The sequence below is a fragment of the Dendropsophus ebraccatus genome, chromosome 12 (genome assembly GCF_027789765.1).
Source record: "Dendropsophus ebraccatus isolate aDenEbr1 chromosome 12, aDenEbr1.pat, whole genome shotgun sequence".
Lineage (NCBI taxonomy): Eukaryota > Metazoa > Chordata > Amphibia > Anura > Hylidae > Dendropsophus > Dendropsophus ebraccatus.
Window position 1 is genome coordinate 70,990,654 of NC_091465.1, and position 19,630 is coordinate 71,010,283.

At 43.2% G+C, this 19,630-nt stretch overlaps 1 protein-coding gene across 1 annotated transcript in view; it reads left to right on the forward strand.

Annotated features, from left to right (window-relative positions):
• The window catches only part of SHANK1 (SH3 and multiple ankyrin repeat domains 1), a 197,747-nt gene that overhangs the window by 43,872 nt on the left and 134,245 nt on the right, over positions 1-19,630 (forward strand). The window contains exons 7-11 of the mRNA XM_069946701.1: positions 6,919-7,086; positions 8,513-8,629; positions 15,504-15,581; positions 18,115-18,181; positions 19,100-19,382. Coding sequence (XP_069802802.1) covers positions 6,919-7,086; positions 8,513-8,629; positions 15,504-15,581; positions 18,115-18,181; positions 19,100-19,382 — 713 coding nt within the window. The remainder of the gene's footprint in view (positions 1-6,918; positions 7,087-8,512; positions 8,630-15,503; positions 15,582-18,114; positions 18,182-19,099; positions 19,383-19,630) is intronic.

Sequence of the window (19,630 nt, forward strand, 5' to 3'; positions counted from 1 at the left end):
AATCTTAAAATAAAAAAAAATGCAAACCTTCCAGTACTTACCAGATGCTGTATGTCCTGCACATAGTGAAATATTCTTTCCTGTCTGACATAGTGCTCTCTGCTCCAACCTGCTGCTTAAAGAGACTCTGTCAGTAGGTTTATGGTGTCCTATCTCAGGGTAGTATAAACTAGTGACAGAGAAGCTGAACAAAATTATGTATCACTCACATTGTTATTTGCAGCTGATCCAGAGATATCCTCCTGAATAACATAGACAATAAGTAGTCCTCTCCATTATGTGCATGAGCTCAGTAGTCCTGGATATTCATGAGAAACCTGTGCCCACCAGCAGCTGATTGGCAGTTATCTATCCATGCTGTGTATAGACAGTCATTTGTCAATCAGCAGCTGAAGGGTGGGGGTAGGGGTGTGTCAAGAATCCTATTCTCCTGCATATTAGGAGAACAGTTAAACAGAATTATACAAGTAATACACCGATCTGTTCAGCATTTCCGTCACTAGCTTATGCTATCTTGATTTAAGGCAATATATACCTAGTGACAGATTCCCTTTAAGGAGTGTAACGGAGTGGAAGGTTACCCAGGTAGCAAAACATTAGAAGGGATAGTTTACTGTGAGGCGCTCCCACTTTATTTTTGTCATTTGTTATAGATTATTATAAAACACGTTCAACTTGTATGTTTTATGCACATAAACACCAACATGCCGGATTTTATCACTCACCGGTGCCCAAAGGGTGAAGAAACCATTTAAAATTGCAATCAAGGAGATAACTGGATGTGTTTTTCATTTTTCCGAGAGTATTTTCTTCAAAGATGAAGAGAGAAATAGACGGAATCATATATCACGTTCTGGAGAAATGCGCTGTGACACGTGGTGAGAAGGGCACAGAACACACATCTCTCATAGATATATCCAGAGTACATGTCCACGTCCTGGTGATTGATATTGGGGATCACTGAGGGACAGGATATTAGGAGTAATGATTAGAGTTTAATGCTTTCCATCTATTTCTCTGCCTCTCCGTGTGATTTCTACATCAATAACGAACAATCATATAAAACTGCTTGTTGCCCATACATCAAATCTATGGAGCATTGCAAGTACTGGACGTCTTATACAGGCCAGGAATACAGCCAGGGTAAAGACGGGTAAATTTATTCTGCTGGTTCCAGCTTTAATGACTGGCCTTGCATAGCCTTAATATATCTGATGTCTTTCAGGTTTTCTTAGTGGCACATCAATGGCAAGCTAACTTACCTGCTATATTCAATGGGCAGGAAAATTCGCAAATTGGGCAGGTTAAAGGGGTACTCCGCAACAATTTGTTTTTCCCAAATCAACTGGTGTCAGCCAGTTTAAGCCTTCCAGTACTTCAGATGCTGTGAGTCCTGTAGGAAGTGGTGTATTCATTCCAGGCTGACACAGTGCTCTCTGCTGCCACCTATGTCGATGTCAGGAACTGTCTAGAGTAGTAGCAAATCCCCATAGAAAACTTCTCATGCTCTGGACAATTCTTATCAGAATTGGACAGAGGTGGCAGTAGAGAGCACTGTGTCGGACTGGAAAAAATACTTTACTTCCCGCAGGACATACAGCAGCTGATAAGAACTGAAGGACTTACCTTTTTTAAATAGAAGTAATTTACAAATCTGTAAAACCAGATAATTTGAAAACATTTTTTTCTGAAGTACCCCTTTAAGGCACTGTGCAGATTACAGATATTTTGTACAGGAAAAATCTGTTGATACATTCCACATCAGAAATCCATTGCCATTCCCCTTCTTTTCTGATTCTGTAGATTTTGATGAGTCCCAGTGATATGAAAATATAACAGCTGTAATGTACAGTCTCAGGGTAACACAATACACTTTTGCGCTAAGGAGATGCTTGAGGAAGTATGGTAGAGTAGAGGTAGTTGTAGTGGTGCTTGAAGAGTTGAAAGTAGAGTAGAGTAGCGTACAGGAGAAGAGTTTGTAGAGGGAGTCCTAACCCAATATAGCAATGTACTCTGCCGGAACAAAGAAGAAATATATTGTAGTGAGAAGCTACTGGTACCTGTGCATAGACATTGATTCTGACCACCTACAGTGTCGAGAGACTCGTCCTTTTAGGGTGATACAAGCCCTAGCCGTGGTTACCTGGGTGAAGTTAAGTGTCCAGGGGTGTCCCAGTTACCTGCACTGCGAGATAGGATACGTAGACCTTCTGGTAGCTTTGTCCTATGCAGGCTAGTTTCTCTTTTGTATCTCTTTTCTCTTTTTAGACTGGTTCACAGTGTGGGCTAGGATGTTCCTAGACTCTTCTCCCTTGGTAGTGTTTAGCACTGCATAGTAGATATAGTAGAAGTAGTAATGAAATGGGTTATCTCTAGCTGCATATGCATACACGTGTCTTGGACTAGACAAACTCACTTACCGAACACACTGCACTGAACTGTTGTCCCGGGCAAGGGTACTGGCAGGCTACAGGCTACAGCAGGGACATTTTGCTCTGTGTGTCCTTCTCCCAAGAGAATCTGGATAAGAACTGACGCTACACCTCCTCCCACCAAGTGACAACTTCCTACAGGGGATGTGTAATCTACCCTGTGAGTGGTGGAAAGGAATGTTTGCAAGAGAAAGAAAGAAAAAGCTAGGATAGAAGTAGAGAGCATCACCTATAGGTTAGCAAAAGCACATGGCACACATAAAAAAGTAACCCATTCCTAACTTCAGCCGTGCAATACAAAGGAATACACATCTAAAAACACTGACATCTAGTGGTGAAACCTTAGAGCGCACTTCATCACCACTTAACCTAGAGTAAGAAGCTTTTTTGAGAGATGCAAAGGAGAGACCACATAACCAATGTTTGAAATATCTGAATATTCAGGTGTCCCCTATGAGGGGGAAGTGGTAAGTAGCAGCCAGACTGCTCAGGCCCCAGCTTATCTCTTTGAGAGCAAAGGGAGAGATTTTCGCCATACAGACGTAATCTGTTCATGGGTCAGGAGCCCTCCAAACATATTTTACCATTGGTGGCAAATTGACACAACTTTAGTATAATGTCAACAATCTTTAGTCGTCTGTGGCAGCAAATGAGTGCTGATCAGCAAGATCAGTCAGAAGGCCGTACGAATAATCACGGTTTGGTTAGTGCGGCCATTTAAATGTATTCATATCGGCCGCTCATCCCTTATTCACACAGTGAACATTTTCAGCTGATAGCAATATATTTTTCAGCAGTACAGAAGATGCGATCTAGGCTGGCTACACACAGTATATAGCAGAATATATGCCCTATATTTTTGGATCCCTATTGCAGGCACCCCCTCCCCCCTGTGTAGTTACATATGAACCCTCCACAGTCCACATGTTTCAGCATTTCTTGGACGACTTCACATGACCCCCTCCTGGCACCACATGTTTGATTGCAGCCCAGTTTTGCTCATCCTTACCACAGGGGTTAATAGCTTTGGGGGGGATGGGGGATCTGCTTCCATGGTAACATTTAAGTCATATGAAGCCCTCCTATTTTCTGGTGGAGTGTTATAATGAATATATATAAAGCCGTTCAATTAACAGACAATAGCATGAAAGAACGTACACCATAGATTTGTATACCCCTCCCTTAAACAATCACTAGTTGCCATAGAAGCAAATGAGAGTGGAGCATATTGAGGTCAATAGTGGTACAGCTATGGTACCCTACTGTGTCACACGTGTCTACCAAGGGCTATAATCCAAACTTGTAGAGAAAAGCATTTCAGTAATTTTCAGTATGTTTTTTTTTTTTTTAAGTGCACAGAGATGAATTTTACATAGGCGAGAAAATAGCAAACAGGCTAGCTCAATTCTTTACGGTGTATTTACCAATCCATCCGGACTAAGAACAGATGGCACATGGACAAGGCATGATCCCACATAGAGACATTCCAGATAGTTGTAGGAAAATGTAATATGTTCTGGACTCTTAGCATCTAATGCTTTTTGAGGTTTCATCTGGCTGATAGGGTCACTGGATTACTCCGGATCATAGAGGCATAACGTCAAACGCCTGAGCCAAGTGCAAAACTTATAACAAGGTCCCCACCTGCCATATCTTCTTTATAATTAGTGTTGAGTGGACTTGCCAAATCGTTAAAGGTGAAGTCCGGCCATTTTCAAAATCCGGCAGGGGCGAATTTGATTACAAGTATGAACTTACCTCCCCCGTGCCCACAGTGAGTGGCGGGACCGGCCCTAGGACGCCTGCCGGGCTCCAGGATCTTCAGTGCTGACACGTCACAACCTGGCTGATGGACTGGCCGCTCAGGCTGTCAGTCACTGGGGCGGGGCGCTGCTCCAGTTACTGGTTGGCTGAAGGGCCACTCCATCAGCTGGGTCAAGTCTTTCCCCCTGAGTTGTGACTTCATCACAACTCAGGGTAAAATGCCTTCTGGCGAGGGTCCCGGGGCTGATCTCGCCGCTCAACGCGGGCACGAGGAGAGGTAAGTTCCTACTTGTAACAAAATTCCCCCCTGCCCCTGCCTCCTGCCGAATTTTAAAAATGGCCAGACTTCTCTGAACCTGAACGTTCAGCATTTGACTCCCTGTATGTGGAGAAATTGGATGCCATCCTAGGACTGCCAAGAAAACTTCGATACAGTCCACTCAACACTTTTTATAATACTTATAATACCTTCCAGTGCCATATAGAGGCTTTGGGATCCCTTGTGTAACAGCCTGGGTGTGATTATTACCTCCCTGCCACAGAATCCTGGCTTCGTCAGTGTCACAGAGTGGAGAGCGATGGGAGCGGAGGCACATGAGCCGTCCCATAGAAACACCGAGGCAGGCGTGATTCTGCATGTTTTGCTCAGTGTGAACATACCCTTAACCCAAAAGAAATAGTTCTGAAGTTTTTGCCAATTAGGTGTCTCCGTTTCCGACAATTTGTCATCCACTGCCGGTTGTTAGGGAAAATCTGTCTTTAGATCAGGACAAAACATAGGATGTAAGGTGAGGCTTAGTATGTGCTATGTGCAGGAGGGGAGCCTTTAAAAGCCTTGGTGTGGTATCCCACCACGGGTGTGTTGCTAGCCTATAAAACCCCTCGCAAAAGTCTGTACTTCAAGTCAGCTATTGTACTATTGTCAGCTGGTGTACTAAATAATCCTGCAGTAAAGAAGATTTCATTTATGGTAATCCTTGGGTCATCTCCCCTTTCTGTGGGTGGCAGTACCGATAGTCTGGACGGATCACAACTCCACTCTGGACCACCGTGATAAATATCCAAAGGACCCTCTCACAGCCTGGCACAGGGGAAAGGGTATAGCCAGTCACCTTAAAATAAAAGCAGGTGTGCCACCATACCTGTGTGCCCAACTGGCACTTGCGTCAAGACAACCTACCATCCAGCTTAGCTATTCTCCGACCAACCACCACAGTAGTGACGTCACACAACACCATCTGGCAAGTGACCAGTCGAGCACATGCCCCATTGGCAGTAACAGCAGTGGGAGCACCAAAATTGTCACCACTTTAAAAGGCAAATCTAAGGAACCCATGCAGGTTTTTAGAAGTCTTTTGAAGCCAACAGATACACAGATAAAGCCCAGATAACCCCTTTAAGATGCCACTTGTCTTTTAACATGCAAATACACGCATGATGCAACGCTAAGTGTTAAATAATAATTTCAGCTCTGCTACATCTGTTTTCTAGATTTCGAATTGCTTATTACTAGTAGTCAGGGGCGGAGAGGCAGCAGTCCAGACAGGGAACCAAATGTCATAAACCCTATGAGTAAGGGTCTGACGACTTGAAGCGTGTAGTTGGTTTTATATTTTTCTGTACCGCCATAGTTTTAACTAGGAAATAAAGATAGAACTTTAACCAAGATCGATGTGCTGTAACATACGACTTCGTTCCTGATATTATGAATGTCACATGATTAGAGATGAGCGAATTGGGTTCTGGTTTGAGTCCATCCGAACCAGATCGTTCAGTATTTGATTAGCTGGGGCTGCTGAACTTGGATAAAGCTCTAAGGTTGTCTGGAGAACATGGATGCAGCCAATGACTATATCCATGTTTTCCACATAGCCTTAGGGCTTTATCCAACTTCAGCAGCCACCGCTAATCAAATGCCGAATGATCGGGTTCGGATGGACTCGAGCATGCTCCAGGTTCGCTCATCTCTACACATTATAGATTAGGGGGCGATGGTATAGATTTCGTATTAGGGCCCGGGAGTTTCCGAGTTCTACTTGTAATTCTGACTATATGTTGCTTCCTCTAATGTTCTGTTCAGCTTATGTAAGCATTGGCTCTGCATTGCTTTGTTGGCTTTGCTTCTTTTTCCTTTATCAATAAGTAATATGACGCTAGCGGGCCCATACTGGGATAAATAATTTATGCCATGAGTCACCGCAGAATTTTATCATATATATATATATTTATATGCAGATATATAAGGTTTAACACCACCCCACTCCCCAATTCAAAATGACCTTGAATGTGGATAGTAGTGCATCCTAGCAGTGTAGTAACACAATGCTTTTTTCTTTGTTTTCTGATTCTTATTATAGTATTGGTGCATATAGCGTAGAAACTATTTCGAACTTTATTTCGAGCTCTCTACTTTCACCTCTGTCCATGTCAGGAACTGTCCAGAGCAGTAGCAAATCCCCATAGAAAACATCTCCTGCTCATGACAGTTCCTGACATGGACAGAGGTGGCAGTAGAGAGCACAATGTCAGACTGGAAAGAATACACCACTTCCTGCAGGACGTACAGCATCTAATAAGTACTGGAAGGCTTGAGTTGTACTGCAATAGGGTTTTCCATGGTTCCATTATGATTTACATATTAAAAGATTGTGAATATTCATCCATGTAATAATTTATTTTATATTGTATAATATACCTATTTTTTTTTTTTTTTTTTTAACAGACTCTCTTGGATCTCGGTGGTTCTCCGAATTACAAAGATCGTCGAGGTCTCACTCCTCTGTACCACACGGCCATGGTGGGTGGAGACCCCAGGTGCTGCGAGTTACTGCTTTATAACAGAGCATACATTGGCACAGTGGATGAAAACGGCTGGCAGGAAATTCACCAGGTAATAAGAGGCATATACTCCTCAACTTACAGCTCACAAGAATAGCAACAAAGTGGCAGGATGGTTCAAAACTGTAAAACAGTTAGCTGAACGATGAGGACATTTAGAGGTATTAAGAGTGTCTATACTGGTAGGAAATGGATGGGAAACCTTTGGCCCTCCAGCTGTTACAAAACTACAATTCCCATCATGCCTGCCAATGGCTGTCCAGGCATAATGGGAATTGTAGTTTTGCAACAGTAGAGGGTTAAAGGTTCCCCATGCCTGAAGTAGAGTATAGTGACTGGCTGTATAGCACCTTATAGCCGCCATATTAGTTGTCACCTAGCTATAGCAGGACTAGGGAAGGACCCCATATAACATGACAAAAAGTGCAATTCTCCATGTATGGAATTTCCTAGTAAATCCATATTTTAGCTGTTTTCTACAATGTGAGTCAAAAGTCTCAGGACACCCTTTTATTTTAGAAAATGACATATTGGAATACCCCAGCAAATAGGCCATGTCTGGAACATGGCCGCCATCTTGAAAGCCGCCATATTGGATCAAGGGAAAGTCCTTCCAATGGGAAGGTGGTCATGTAACATATCAAAGAAGACCAGCATGAAATAGATTGCCTCAATCAGATTTTTAATATCTCTTGTGGTTTCAAGAGTTATCAACACGAAAAATTTCTTTGTGTTCAGCTTCAGCTCTGTGTTCAGCACCATGGACAACACATTGGACATCACAGGGAATCACAGGAAATATATTGTAGCCGCATTCATCAATATTTCTACAATTATAACTATTACGGCTCTTGTAACCCCCGCGTTCCTATTAAAAAGAATAACTTCCCCTTTAAGTGAGTTAAAGTGATATTGTCTTCCCCTATCAATATGTGCAGTTCTCAGCAACATTTAGATGTTGTTAGATGTTTGTGATCAAAAATGCTTTTTATCATTGGTGGAAAGTGTCATCTGGGCGGGATTTCCCAGCCCCTGCAACATTCCCCGCCCCCTTTGTGACGTCATAAGAATGGGCCACCCCTACTGCAGTATAGGCCAGGATTCATGATCTGTGGGGCAGGCGCCGTTGGGCAGTGACATTGCCATATCTTTAGAAGTGACTGTGCCACAGAAGATGAATCCCACTGCTGTAGAGACGGCCCATCCCCATAACATCATGGAGGGGCAGGGCACATATCAAAAGGGGGTGGCAATATCACATTAACACTTTCCATTTTTTGCACAATTTTTTTTCCCCCACAAAGCTGGATACAACCTATAATAGAGACCATTAAATGTGTGCCGTGCCTTATTTATTAGAGTTGCCCTTTAAGCAGAGTTGTTCTATGCCCTGTGCTTATCATTGTTTTATGATCACTGTTGTGTTCTAGATTATAGATTTATCATAATGAATACTGATGTGTTTCCTCTCTGCCCAGGCCTGCCAGCATGGCCACTCACAACATCTAGAGCATCTTCTCTTCTATGGCGCTGACCCTGCTGCTCAGAACGCTTCAGGCAACACCGCTCTGCATATCTGTGCCCTGTACAACAAGGTCGGTGCTCCCGGGAAGTCTAGTTCTTCCATATTCACGTATCCACCCCCCCTCCATCTTCTTCGCTGTCATTATCTTTCCCGTCACCTCTTTACTCTTCTTTATTCCTATCTCGCTCTGTGACAGTTCCGTAAATAGTTTTCGCGTCCTCCCTGAAGCAGATGGGCCCAATAAATACAGAATAATTGCTTGATGTGGGCAGCTTGTAACCCTGGCTCCAGCTGTCTGTCACATAAAGACACAAGCGGCCATCACTGAGGATGCACTATATTGTGTTGATGTCTCGGTCCTTACACTTGGGTGGCTGGGTCTAGCATTCTGTGTTATACACTAGGAAAAGCCTATACCCTATAATGCGGCTCCACAATCTTCTCTGCTATCAGACAGACGTCTTATATGGTCCCAGTATTTTATTCCATCACTAAGGTGTCCTATAAATGTCACAGCTGTGCATTCGGAGACTTTGTGTGCTGCCATATGATGCCATTCTAGAAGAGATGGAATATGGCACGTTGGTTTATATAGTATGTATACAATGTAATGGGGCGGACACAGACGGTATAGGGCCCCTGTGCAAAAAATGTGCCAACCACAATACCACCCTCCTCCCCCACCTAGGCACATATGAAATTATGCAAACATTTGAGTGTATTGTGCAAAAATTTCCGACTTTTTGACACAGGTTATCTGCACTTGTATCATACAGCATGGCTTATGTATACGTGTATACATATATACACATATACACACACACACACACAGAAGCACTATATACTGTACATATATACACGTACACACACACAAGCACTATTTACATATATACACGTACACACACACAGAAGCACTATATACTGTACATATATACACGTACACACACACAAGCACTATTTACATATATACATGTACACACACACAGAAGCACTACATATATACAGATACACCACTGACAAACTATTGTATGACACTATTGACATAGACGAAATGGGGGACATTTATTAAGTCCGGCGTTTTCTGCGCCGGACTTAAAAATGTCCCCGCAGCTCTGGCACTACAGAGATTTATGTAGAGGCGGACTGCCCCTACATAAATCCCATGTGCGCTGGTGCGCACGGCAGGAAACCTACGCCAGCTGAGAGCTGGAGTAGGTTTCCTGCGTATCTTTAATACAAAACAATGATGAATCGCGCGGACTCTGAGCCCGCGCCCCCGCTCCGCCCTCTCTACACCCCCTTCCCGCCCCCCAGGCGTACTGGGCAGAAAGTGTCCATTTGCAAATATTTTATTCGCAAAACGGCCATTTGCGAATAAAAATATTCGCAAATGGCCACTTTCCGCCAAAAAAAAAGAAATTTGCCGCTTGATACATTTCCCCCTATGGGGAGATTTATCAAACTGGTGTAGAGTAGAATTGGCTTCAGTTGCCCCTAGCAACCAATCAGATTCCACTTTTCAGTCCTCACAGTTTCTTTGAAAAATGAAAGGTAAAATCTAATTGGTTGCTAGTAGAGATGAGCGAACCTCGAGCATCCTCGAGTCGATCTGAACCCGAACTTTCGGCATTTGATTAGCGGTGGCTGCTGAACTTGGATAAAGCCCCAAGGCTATGTGGAAAACATGGAAATAGTCATTGGCTGTATCCATGTTTTCCAGACAACCTTAGAGCTTTATCCAAGTTCAGCAGCCCCAGCTAATCAAATGCCGAACGTTCGGGTTCGGATCGACTCGAACCCGAAGCCGGTTGGCTCATCTCTAGTTGCTAGGGTTATTTAGGTTCCTATAGATGTACCAGACCGGAGTGTGTGCTGACTGACGCACACAAGGATATATGCATACACACAGACTGGCTGACACATATAGATACAGTAGATACACACGCATACTGACATATACATATACATTTACACACACAGCACTTACAGCTCTCAGTCTTCCCCCTCTTCCTCTCTGTAGTGGGCTGATCACTCCACATACTGTAGGACCTGGAGGTCATGTGATTTAGGTCCTTCACTCTCCCTCTCTGTGTGTGGGATGCTGCAAGCTGATATTCTGTTCCTTTTCATGTTCAGCCTACCGACCCTGTATTATGGTAAGTGGGCTGAACATTACAGCAGCGGGCCCCTCTCCCTTTCTGGCCCTGTTCAGCTGGACATGCGCTGTGTCCACCACTGCAATGTACAGTATGTAAGAATGGAAGCAAACTAAAAATAGACCAGTCCTTTAGGGCTTAAGGGTAGCTTCACACATACCGTATCGCTGCGTGTTTGGTGCGATTTTTACATGCGAGTTTTGATTTTCACATGAAAATCATGTGAAAATCAAAACTCGGATGTAAAAATCGCACCAAACACGCAGCTATAAAACGCAGCGTTAAATACGCAGCAATACGGTATGTGTGAAGCTACCCTAAAGGGGTATTTCCATCTGGAAACTTACAGCACATAAGCAGATCTCACCTTTGAGACCTGCATCTATCTAAGCATTGTGACACCTCGACCCCTTCCGGTCTGCTTGCGGGCACTAGAGAAGGTTGAACAGTTGAATGGGCTCTTGCATGGTTAACGTCTGTAGAGGTTAAAGGGGTTATCCAGTGCTACAAACACATGACCATGACTCTTGTCTCCAGTTCAGGTGCGGTTTGCAATCAAGCTCCATTCACTTTAATGGAACTGAGCAGCAAAACCCCGCCCAAGCTGGAGACAAGAGTGGGGCTGGTCTTTGGAAGAAAGGGGCCATGTTTTTGTAGTGCTGGATAAACCCTTTAGGGTGCGTTCACATGTACAGGATTTGCAGCAGATTTGATGGCGCAGATTTGAATCTGCAGCAGATCCGCGGCAGATTTGATGGCCCAGAGTTACTTTGCATTGAATCTGCAACTTCAAATCTGCGCCATCAAATCTGCTGCAGATCCTGTATGTGTGAACGCACTCTTAATGGGAGTCAGTGGCATAGCTACCATACAGGCAGACCACGCCACATACAGTGGTACAGCATCTATACATCAGCACTCCATAAATATGAAACCTATGTATATGCAGTAAATAAGTTTTCAGGCCAATCATTTGCACGGTGCTTCCTCCTTTCTTCCACTGTATTTTATTGCTTGTCCTGGATCTTATAATTTAGAGAATGTGTCAGCACTCCGCCAGCATGTGACCCGTAATACACAAATTACCAGGGACACAGGGTCCTTCATTCTAAATGAGGAAAATCATTATGTGTACAGTCACCGCCAAGAAGCCGGCTTCTATATTTACTATGTGATTATTTCTGCATTCTGCTGGTTTACGCTTCTAGTGGTATTAACATTAAAGACGCGGTAACCATTCCTCATTTTACATGCAGTATAATATGAATATTGAATGTCACTCCTATCCTTACTTGAGGCATTCAAATCATCTTTACATCCTTTGCTCACTGGCGCCCCCTGTTAAACATTGCATTTTGTGCAACCTATCCACATAAAGGCAAAAAGCTATTCATTTGCCATTGAAGTCTCCAGCTCTTGCAATACTACAACTCCCAGCATACCCTGGCCCTACGCATTTTTTTTGGCTATAATTGTGGTTATTAGTTTTATACCTCTTTATCCATTAAGTAGTCACAATACTATACCATCTATGCCCTCTATAGACCAGAATTCGACAGGTTTACTTTGTGGTTGTATTTACAGTTATTAAAGGGGAAATCCTGTAAAAAAATTATATTTTTCTGATCAATGGGTACCACAAAGTTATACAGATTTTGAATTTATTTCTATTTAAAAAAATCTCAAGCCTTCCAGTGTTTATCAGCTGCTGTATGCCCTGCATGAAGTGGTTTATTATCTCCAGACACAGTGCTCTCTGCTGCCACCTCTGTCCATGTCAGGAACTGTCCAGAGCAGGAGAGGTTTTCTATGGGGACTTGCTACTGCTCTTAAGAGTTCAGAAGTGGCAGCAGAGAGCACGGTGTCAGACTGGAAAGAGTATATCACTTCCTGCAGGACATACAGCAGCTGATAAGTACTGGAAGACTATTTTCAAATAGAAGTAAAATACAAATCTGCATAGCTTTCTGGTCCTAGTTAATTTGAAATAAATAAATAAAGTTTTTAGAGTATGTATTTTTGTTTGAATTAAACCTTTCAGCATGCCGGCGGCCATGTTGCCTAAAGGGGGTGTCCACTTTAGACAATCAGGTTTTTTGATGATCACAACTGAGTGAGCACTGGGTCCTGAATGGAGAACAACTTGGAGGGTATAAAAGACCTGATGAACTCTGTCTTACTAGTTCTACTTGTCCAGACCTATGAATAAAAAGTTTATACATGCACATCCTGGGTCTGTGTTGGTTAAACTGAAAGATTGTACTGTTTTATACAATTATTATGATGAATGCCTGACACCCCCTCCCCATATACACATGTACTCCATACAACAATCATAGCACACAAAATACTTAGCTAGACTATGGAATATAGCACCCCCTGCTGGCCATAATGATACAGTGATGGGTGATTCATGTATCTTCCTTTTCTTTAACATGAAGCTCAGCAGCATCCTCATTTTATGATCGCAGCTTGTTAGCACTTACCGTATGTCTCTTAGGATACTGCATGTGATTCCTAGCGGCTGCCTTGCAGTGTATCACCACTTTGCAGGTGTCATTTTCTGCACATCTCATAGAATTTGTAGAATTATTTGTTATCTACTTTTGCACATTTCTTGAAATATTATATTCGCTCAATAGGCCCCAAACATAGCGCTCCCTCCTTTAGTTTGTAGAAAAAATTGTATGTAGAAAAGTTACATATCGAATTATTTTGATTACAGCGAGACCCGTAATAACCCTGAAGGAAATTCTACGTGGATTTATTAAAAAATCCTACGCTGACCCATAGATTTCCACAGCGGATGTAACAGCCCATCTTGCGTGGACTGGCACCATTGTTATTGTCCTTGTAGAGACTAATAGCTTGTGTAGAGAGTCTTACAGACCAGGCAATGCCTCTTGGGTAAACAAATATGTAAATTATCTCTCATCTAGTAGGAAAAACCTCTCTAGTGCCATCTATTGGAGGAACTTCCCCTTCCGTCACCTTCAGGCCTATATCAGATGGTTGACTCTTTCTTTTTGGGCAAGATTCTGAGATTTAGAATTTTAACTTTTAAAGGGGAACTCCAACAAAAAACTGGTGTCAGAAAGCTATATAGATTTGTAATTTAATGCAACCAGTAGATACATAAACATGGAAGGAGGTCCTTGGATAGGACTAGTAGTTCCTCACATTACATATCTTGGCTGGAGTAAATGAAAATGCAACCCAGCCTACAACAAGCCTATTGTCCATGGTATTCCTAGCTTCGAGGGTTTCTCCTGAAGTGGTCGGGGGCGGGGTTTGCATGCTTTCCCAAATTCTGTGTTACCTCTGGCGGTATTAAGGTTTCTACTCTAAAAACTCCACCCCGACCCCTCCAAGGATGTACAGGATACCCACCCAGGCATAGAGGATTGGCTGGCAGAGAAGTATCTGTCTCTTACGATACATGGGACAATGAATGTAAATCAAATGGATAATCATGTGCAGAAGATTGTGCAGTTTGTGAAGTTAACATACAATGGGGGAGATTTATCAAACTGGTGTAAAGTAACGCTGCATTCTGATTCTAAGATTCTACTTTTAATTTTTTAAAGAACCTATGAGGAATAAAAAAATGGAATCTGATTGGTTGCTAGGGGCAACTAAGGCAATTCTGCTTTACACCAGTTCGATTCCCCCCATGTCCCTAGAATACCTGTTTCTATCCGAGCATCAGTGGCTTAGCTACCATAGAGGCAGGGTAGGCAGTTACTATTGGGCCCAGGCAGGAGGGGGGCCCAGGGGAGAAGGTAAGAGCGTGTGTCCTTCTGCTTAACCCCTTATGTACTGCAGTGTGTAAGTGACCCAATGTTTACTTACATGCTGCAACACAAAAAACAGTTAACAAGCAGAAGACAGAGATCTCTGCTTCACTGCACTGATAACCTCGGACCTCTGTTCTCAGCTGCTTCAATCAAGTAGGAAAGGAAAATATGCAGAGCTCCATGCAGAGGTCAGGGGTTATCAGTGCACGAGCAGTAAAGCAGATATATATATATATATATATATATATATATATATATATATATATGGCTTTGTGTTCTGCGTAGGGGAGGGGGGCCCCTTAAAATTTTTTGCTATGGGGCCCCGTGAATCCTAGCTACGCCCCTGCCGAGCATCCATACATTATCATCCTTCCTGCTCACCTGTACCCGGCTCAGATAGATGTATGTGCTGAAGCTTCTCATCCCCACTCCAGTCTCCACTTTCATCTTATTTCATCTGTCTAATTCCCCTTAGAGCCCTTTTATACAGAAAGATTATCTGACAGATTATCTGCCAAAGATTTGAAGCCAAAACCAGGAACAGAATATAAACAGAGATCAGGTCATACATGAAAGCCTGAGATTCCTCCTCTTTTCAAATCCAGTCCTGGCTTTGGCTTCAAATCTTTGGCAGATAATCTGTCAGATAATCTTTCTGTGTAAAAGGGCCCTTAGTCTTGCTCTGGCAGTCTGTACTTACCTTGTCATTAATCATCATGTATGCACCTGGTTGTTCCTTAGGGCCCTTTTACACAGTAAGATTATCTGACAGATTATCTGCCAAAGATTTGAAGCCAAAACCAGGAATGGATTTGAATAGAGGAGAAATCTCAGGCTTTCCTCTATTACCTGCTCTCTTTTTATAGTCCATTCCTGGCTTTGGCTTCAAATCTTTGGAAGATAATCTGTCAGATAATCTTTCCGTGTAAAAGGGCCCTTACCTTCTTTCCTCACACTCAATTACCTGTCTGTTTTTTCCCTTGTCCTCCAGGAGAGCTGTGCTCGAGTATTGCTGTACCGAGGGGCGAGCAAAGATATAAAGAACCACAGTGGACAGACCCCCTTCCAGGTTTGGATCTCACACTTTTACTTTACTTGTAATTCTTTTTTCCTTTCTTATATTGATTGTGCATTTTATACAACCAACCAATAGGGGTGCAAGGGTCGCCTTGGTGTCTAAGGGGTCATTATTGCCCGTTTACCTTATAAATGAACATCACGGCCATTGGCACACTATTGGAGGTCCTTTTTCAGATTTTTCAATGGGGTCCTGCAGTTCTCATTGCTCCTATGTCATGCTCACTAGAGGTCAGACATTGAGCATACAGAGGTGTTTGGTGGGTCTCCACATTATAGGAGCTGTTTAAAAGGGTCATCCTTGGCCACTTTCTTCCAGACACAGCAACTCTCTTGTCTCCAGCTTGGGTGGGGTTTTGCTGCTCAGTTCCATTGAAGTGAATGGAGCTTAATTGCAAACCACACCTGAACTGGAGACAAGAGTCGTGCTGTCTCTGAAAGAAAGTGGCCATGTTTTTGTAGCACTGGATAACCCCTTTAAGAGAGTGTTTGCAATGTCAAGCCAAAGACAGAAAGTGTGTCCAGCAGGGACTGGTGGGCGATTGGGGTATTTATATGCCAGCTTGAGGCTGTGTTCTACAATTTTGTGGCACCGAAAAAAAAAACCTTTAAACTGTACCTGTCATGATTTTTTAAGTAATAGGGGGTTGTAATTGCAGGCAGTTTTACAATAAACTTCCCTTTTTAAAAAAAAAAAAAATCTTTTATCAATGTTATACGTATAGCCAAACAGTGGTTCGTGCTCCCTCTGTGAAGATTTGGTCTTTTCTCTGTTCAATAATAGAAAAAAGAAAAAAAAAAACGGTCCAAACACAGGACGTCCCAGTCCTTTGAATGTGCATGCAAGGAAAGACACCTGTTCTTCATGCAGGTTGTATATCAACTACAGGCAATTAACGTATGCCAAATATATTATCAGCCATGCATGCCAACCAAGAGATAATGTATGTCAGTATAATGTCACTGTATGTTACAGAGGTTTTGGTGCTGTGTGACAGGAGAGCTGACCACACAATGCGAGCACCCCCAGAATTCTCTGATATTGAATGTGGACAAGCAGCAGCTGCTTTACATATGCACAGTGAAGGTAGACACCTAGTGGCCATATGTAGAACATTGATTTAAACCCCTGTTTATTTCTTTAAGTTGTCTTTTTTGCATCCAGGTGCAAAATGTTAGGGTTGGTCATTCACATTAGTATTGATGCGTTTACACGGAACGATTTTCGCGATAACGATCGCATTTAAGCGATAATCGGCTTGTGTAAACACAGTAAATCAAGTGATGAGCGAGAAATTGTTCATTTTGATCTTTCAACATGTTCTCAATTTGTCGTTGGTCGTTTGCGAAAAATTTGCAGATCGCTTCGCTGATTTACCCTATGGGGGAGAGTTATCAAACATGGTGTAAAGTGAAACTGTCTCAGTTGCCCCTAGCAACCAATCAAATTCCACCTTTCATTCCTCACAGACTCTTTGGAAAAGAAAGGTGGAATCTGATTGGTTGCTAGGGGCAACTGAGCCAGTTTCACTTTACACCATGGTTGATAAATCTCCCCCAATGTGTGAGATGGGCTTAAGCGATCTTAATATGATCTTAACTGATCGCAAAAACGATTTTTTAAACGGTTTTTAACTTCGTCTAAACGCTGATCTTTATAAAAACTAAATCGTTGCTCCAAAATCGTTAAACGATCCATTGGGCGAATTATCGCTCTGTGTAAACGTAGCATTAGCCTCTCCTGACCTCCTATAGGCACCCATGCTTGGCCAGACTGATGTCAGGGGAGATGAGGATGGGGAGTCTGGTAGCCGCTTATCTCCCCTGAGACCAAAAGGATTGTGCATGGCGAAATGCAACTGCCTGATCCCTCTTATCTGCAGTTAGGGGAGTAACATGCTGCCACCATACACAAAACCTGGCCACGAATCTGAAGTGTCTGGCCACCGGATAGTAGTCCAGGCATAGGGATCCCCGTACTGTCTGAGTGATCCAGAAACACAATATTCTTGGCTGTGGCTGGAGCATTTCATCTCATACACTGTCGGAGACTTGGCAAGGAGCTGAGGAATAAAGCTGATATCCTGCAGGAGGCCTGACTGGCTACAAGATTAATTACATTCCCCTCCATGGACTAAATCACTTGGACAGTGTCTGTGTAGCCGACCACCAAGCAGGTCCAGCAGGCCGCCCCCCCGCCCGTATTAACATTCCCTTCCCATGTGCATTGCAAAGAGAGATGGTTGTGTCTATTTATTCTTTAATTTCCTTCTCCTTGCCCCCGGCTGTACGCCTTGTGCATAATTTAGAATTATTTGTCACAATTGAATGCACAATCTCATCCGGACTAGCTATCTCCATGTCAGTAGATCTGCACACGGCCATTACTAGACTTTCTTATCTGCATCACATTTCCTAAATGTTTATGGGTCACTCTCGGCTCTGATCTTCCCCATCTGTCTTCCAGCCAGACATTTCCTTAATGTAAGTCTTGTTCTCATTCCAATTCCCATTTCTTCTAACAGGTAGCTGTTATTTCAGGAAATTTTGAATTAGGGGAACTGATCAAGAGTCACCGAGATACTGATGTGGGTGAGTGGCAAAGTGGGAGACGGCGTTCCACCTGCGCAGCATTATATGATTTCACGTGAGGCGGATTAAGGGGGGAGGGAATGGTAATTCTGTCGTCTCCACCGGGGTCTGGCAATAAATATCTGATGTCTCTGGTGGTCTATGGGGATTAAGAGATAATACCCACTCTATTTGCTGCTAAGAGACATCATTGGATAGTTGTTATGGCATAAAAGTAAATGGAAGCTGGACTTTTTCTTTTTTAAAGGGGTACTCCAACATTTTTTTTTTATTTTAAAATCAACTGGTGTCAGAAAGTTATATAGATTTGTAATTTACTTCTATTTAAAAACCTGAAGTATTCCAGTACTTATCAGCTGCTGGAAGTGGTGTACTCTTTCCAGTCTGACACAGTGCTCTCTGTTGCCCCCTCTGTCCGTGACAGGAACTGTCCAGAGCAGTAGCAAATCCCCATAGAAACCTCTCCTGCTCTGGACAGAGGTGACAGCATAGAGCACTGTATGAGACTGGAAGGAATATACCACTTCCTGCAGAACATACAGCAGCTGATAAGTAATGGAAGACTGAAGACCTTAAAATAGACGTAAATTACAAATCTGTAAAAAAAAATTTGCCCGAGTACTCCTTTAATGTCACTCAAAGGGTAACTGGGTATTGATTATCATTAGAAAGGGGCAACTTGCCGGGGCAGATCAGCCTTATGGGGGGGGGGGGGTGCAGTGCTCCTAATGGTCTTACTGGACTGTGGAGCAAGTCTGGCACTGAGGATGAAGGTCAGAGACATACCATCCTTAGTGTCTTCTGCACAATAGGAACATATCAACAGGTTAGGTTTGTCTAACCGGCTGATAGTTCCCCTTTAATATGACTCCATTTGAACGATAAGAAATGGTACTAATTGCTTTGCTATACTTTCAGTGCCCTTCCAGGAATCTCCCTCCTATGCCGTCCACCGTAGAGAAGGAGGAAAAGCTCTCTCTGTTCCCCACGTCCTCTTACGTGCCAATAGCGACAACAGCCTATCACTGCCTGACTGGATGGTCTTCTCCGCTTCCACTGCCAATACGGTCACTCTGCAGGGACAAAAGGCCTCAGGGGGAACTCTGAGAAGCTCCAGTAGCCCAAGAGGGGCTCGAAGTCGATCACCCTCACGGGGACGCCACACAGAGGAGTCCAAGAAACAACCTCGTGGACGGCCCAGGTACTCTTCAACAGCCCACTGCACTAGTGTATGGTGTGACTCAGAAGTGACAAAACTCTTATATATGTATGATATGCTTTTACACGCACAGACAGCGGTCAGGGAGGAGCATGGGGGGTTGCCCGAACGATCCTTAGATTGTTCCGGCTGGACATTAAAGTCATTGCCTATGCAGATGAGCACCGATGACTCCATAGTCTGACCTATCTTCTTCAGTTCATTTCATCTTCAGCACATGCATGTTTTTT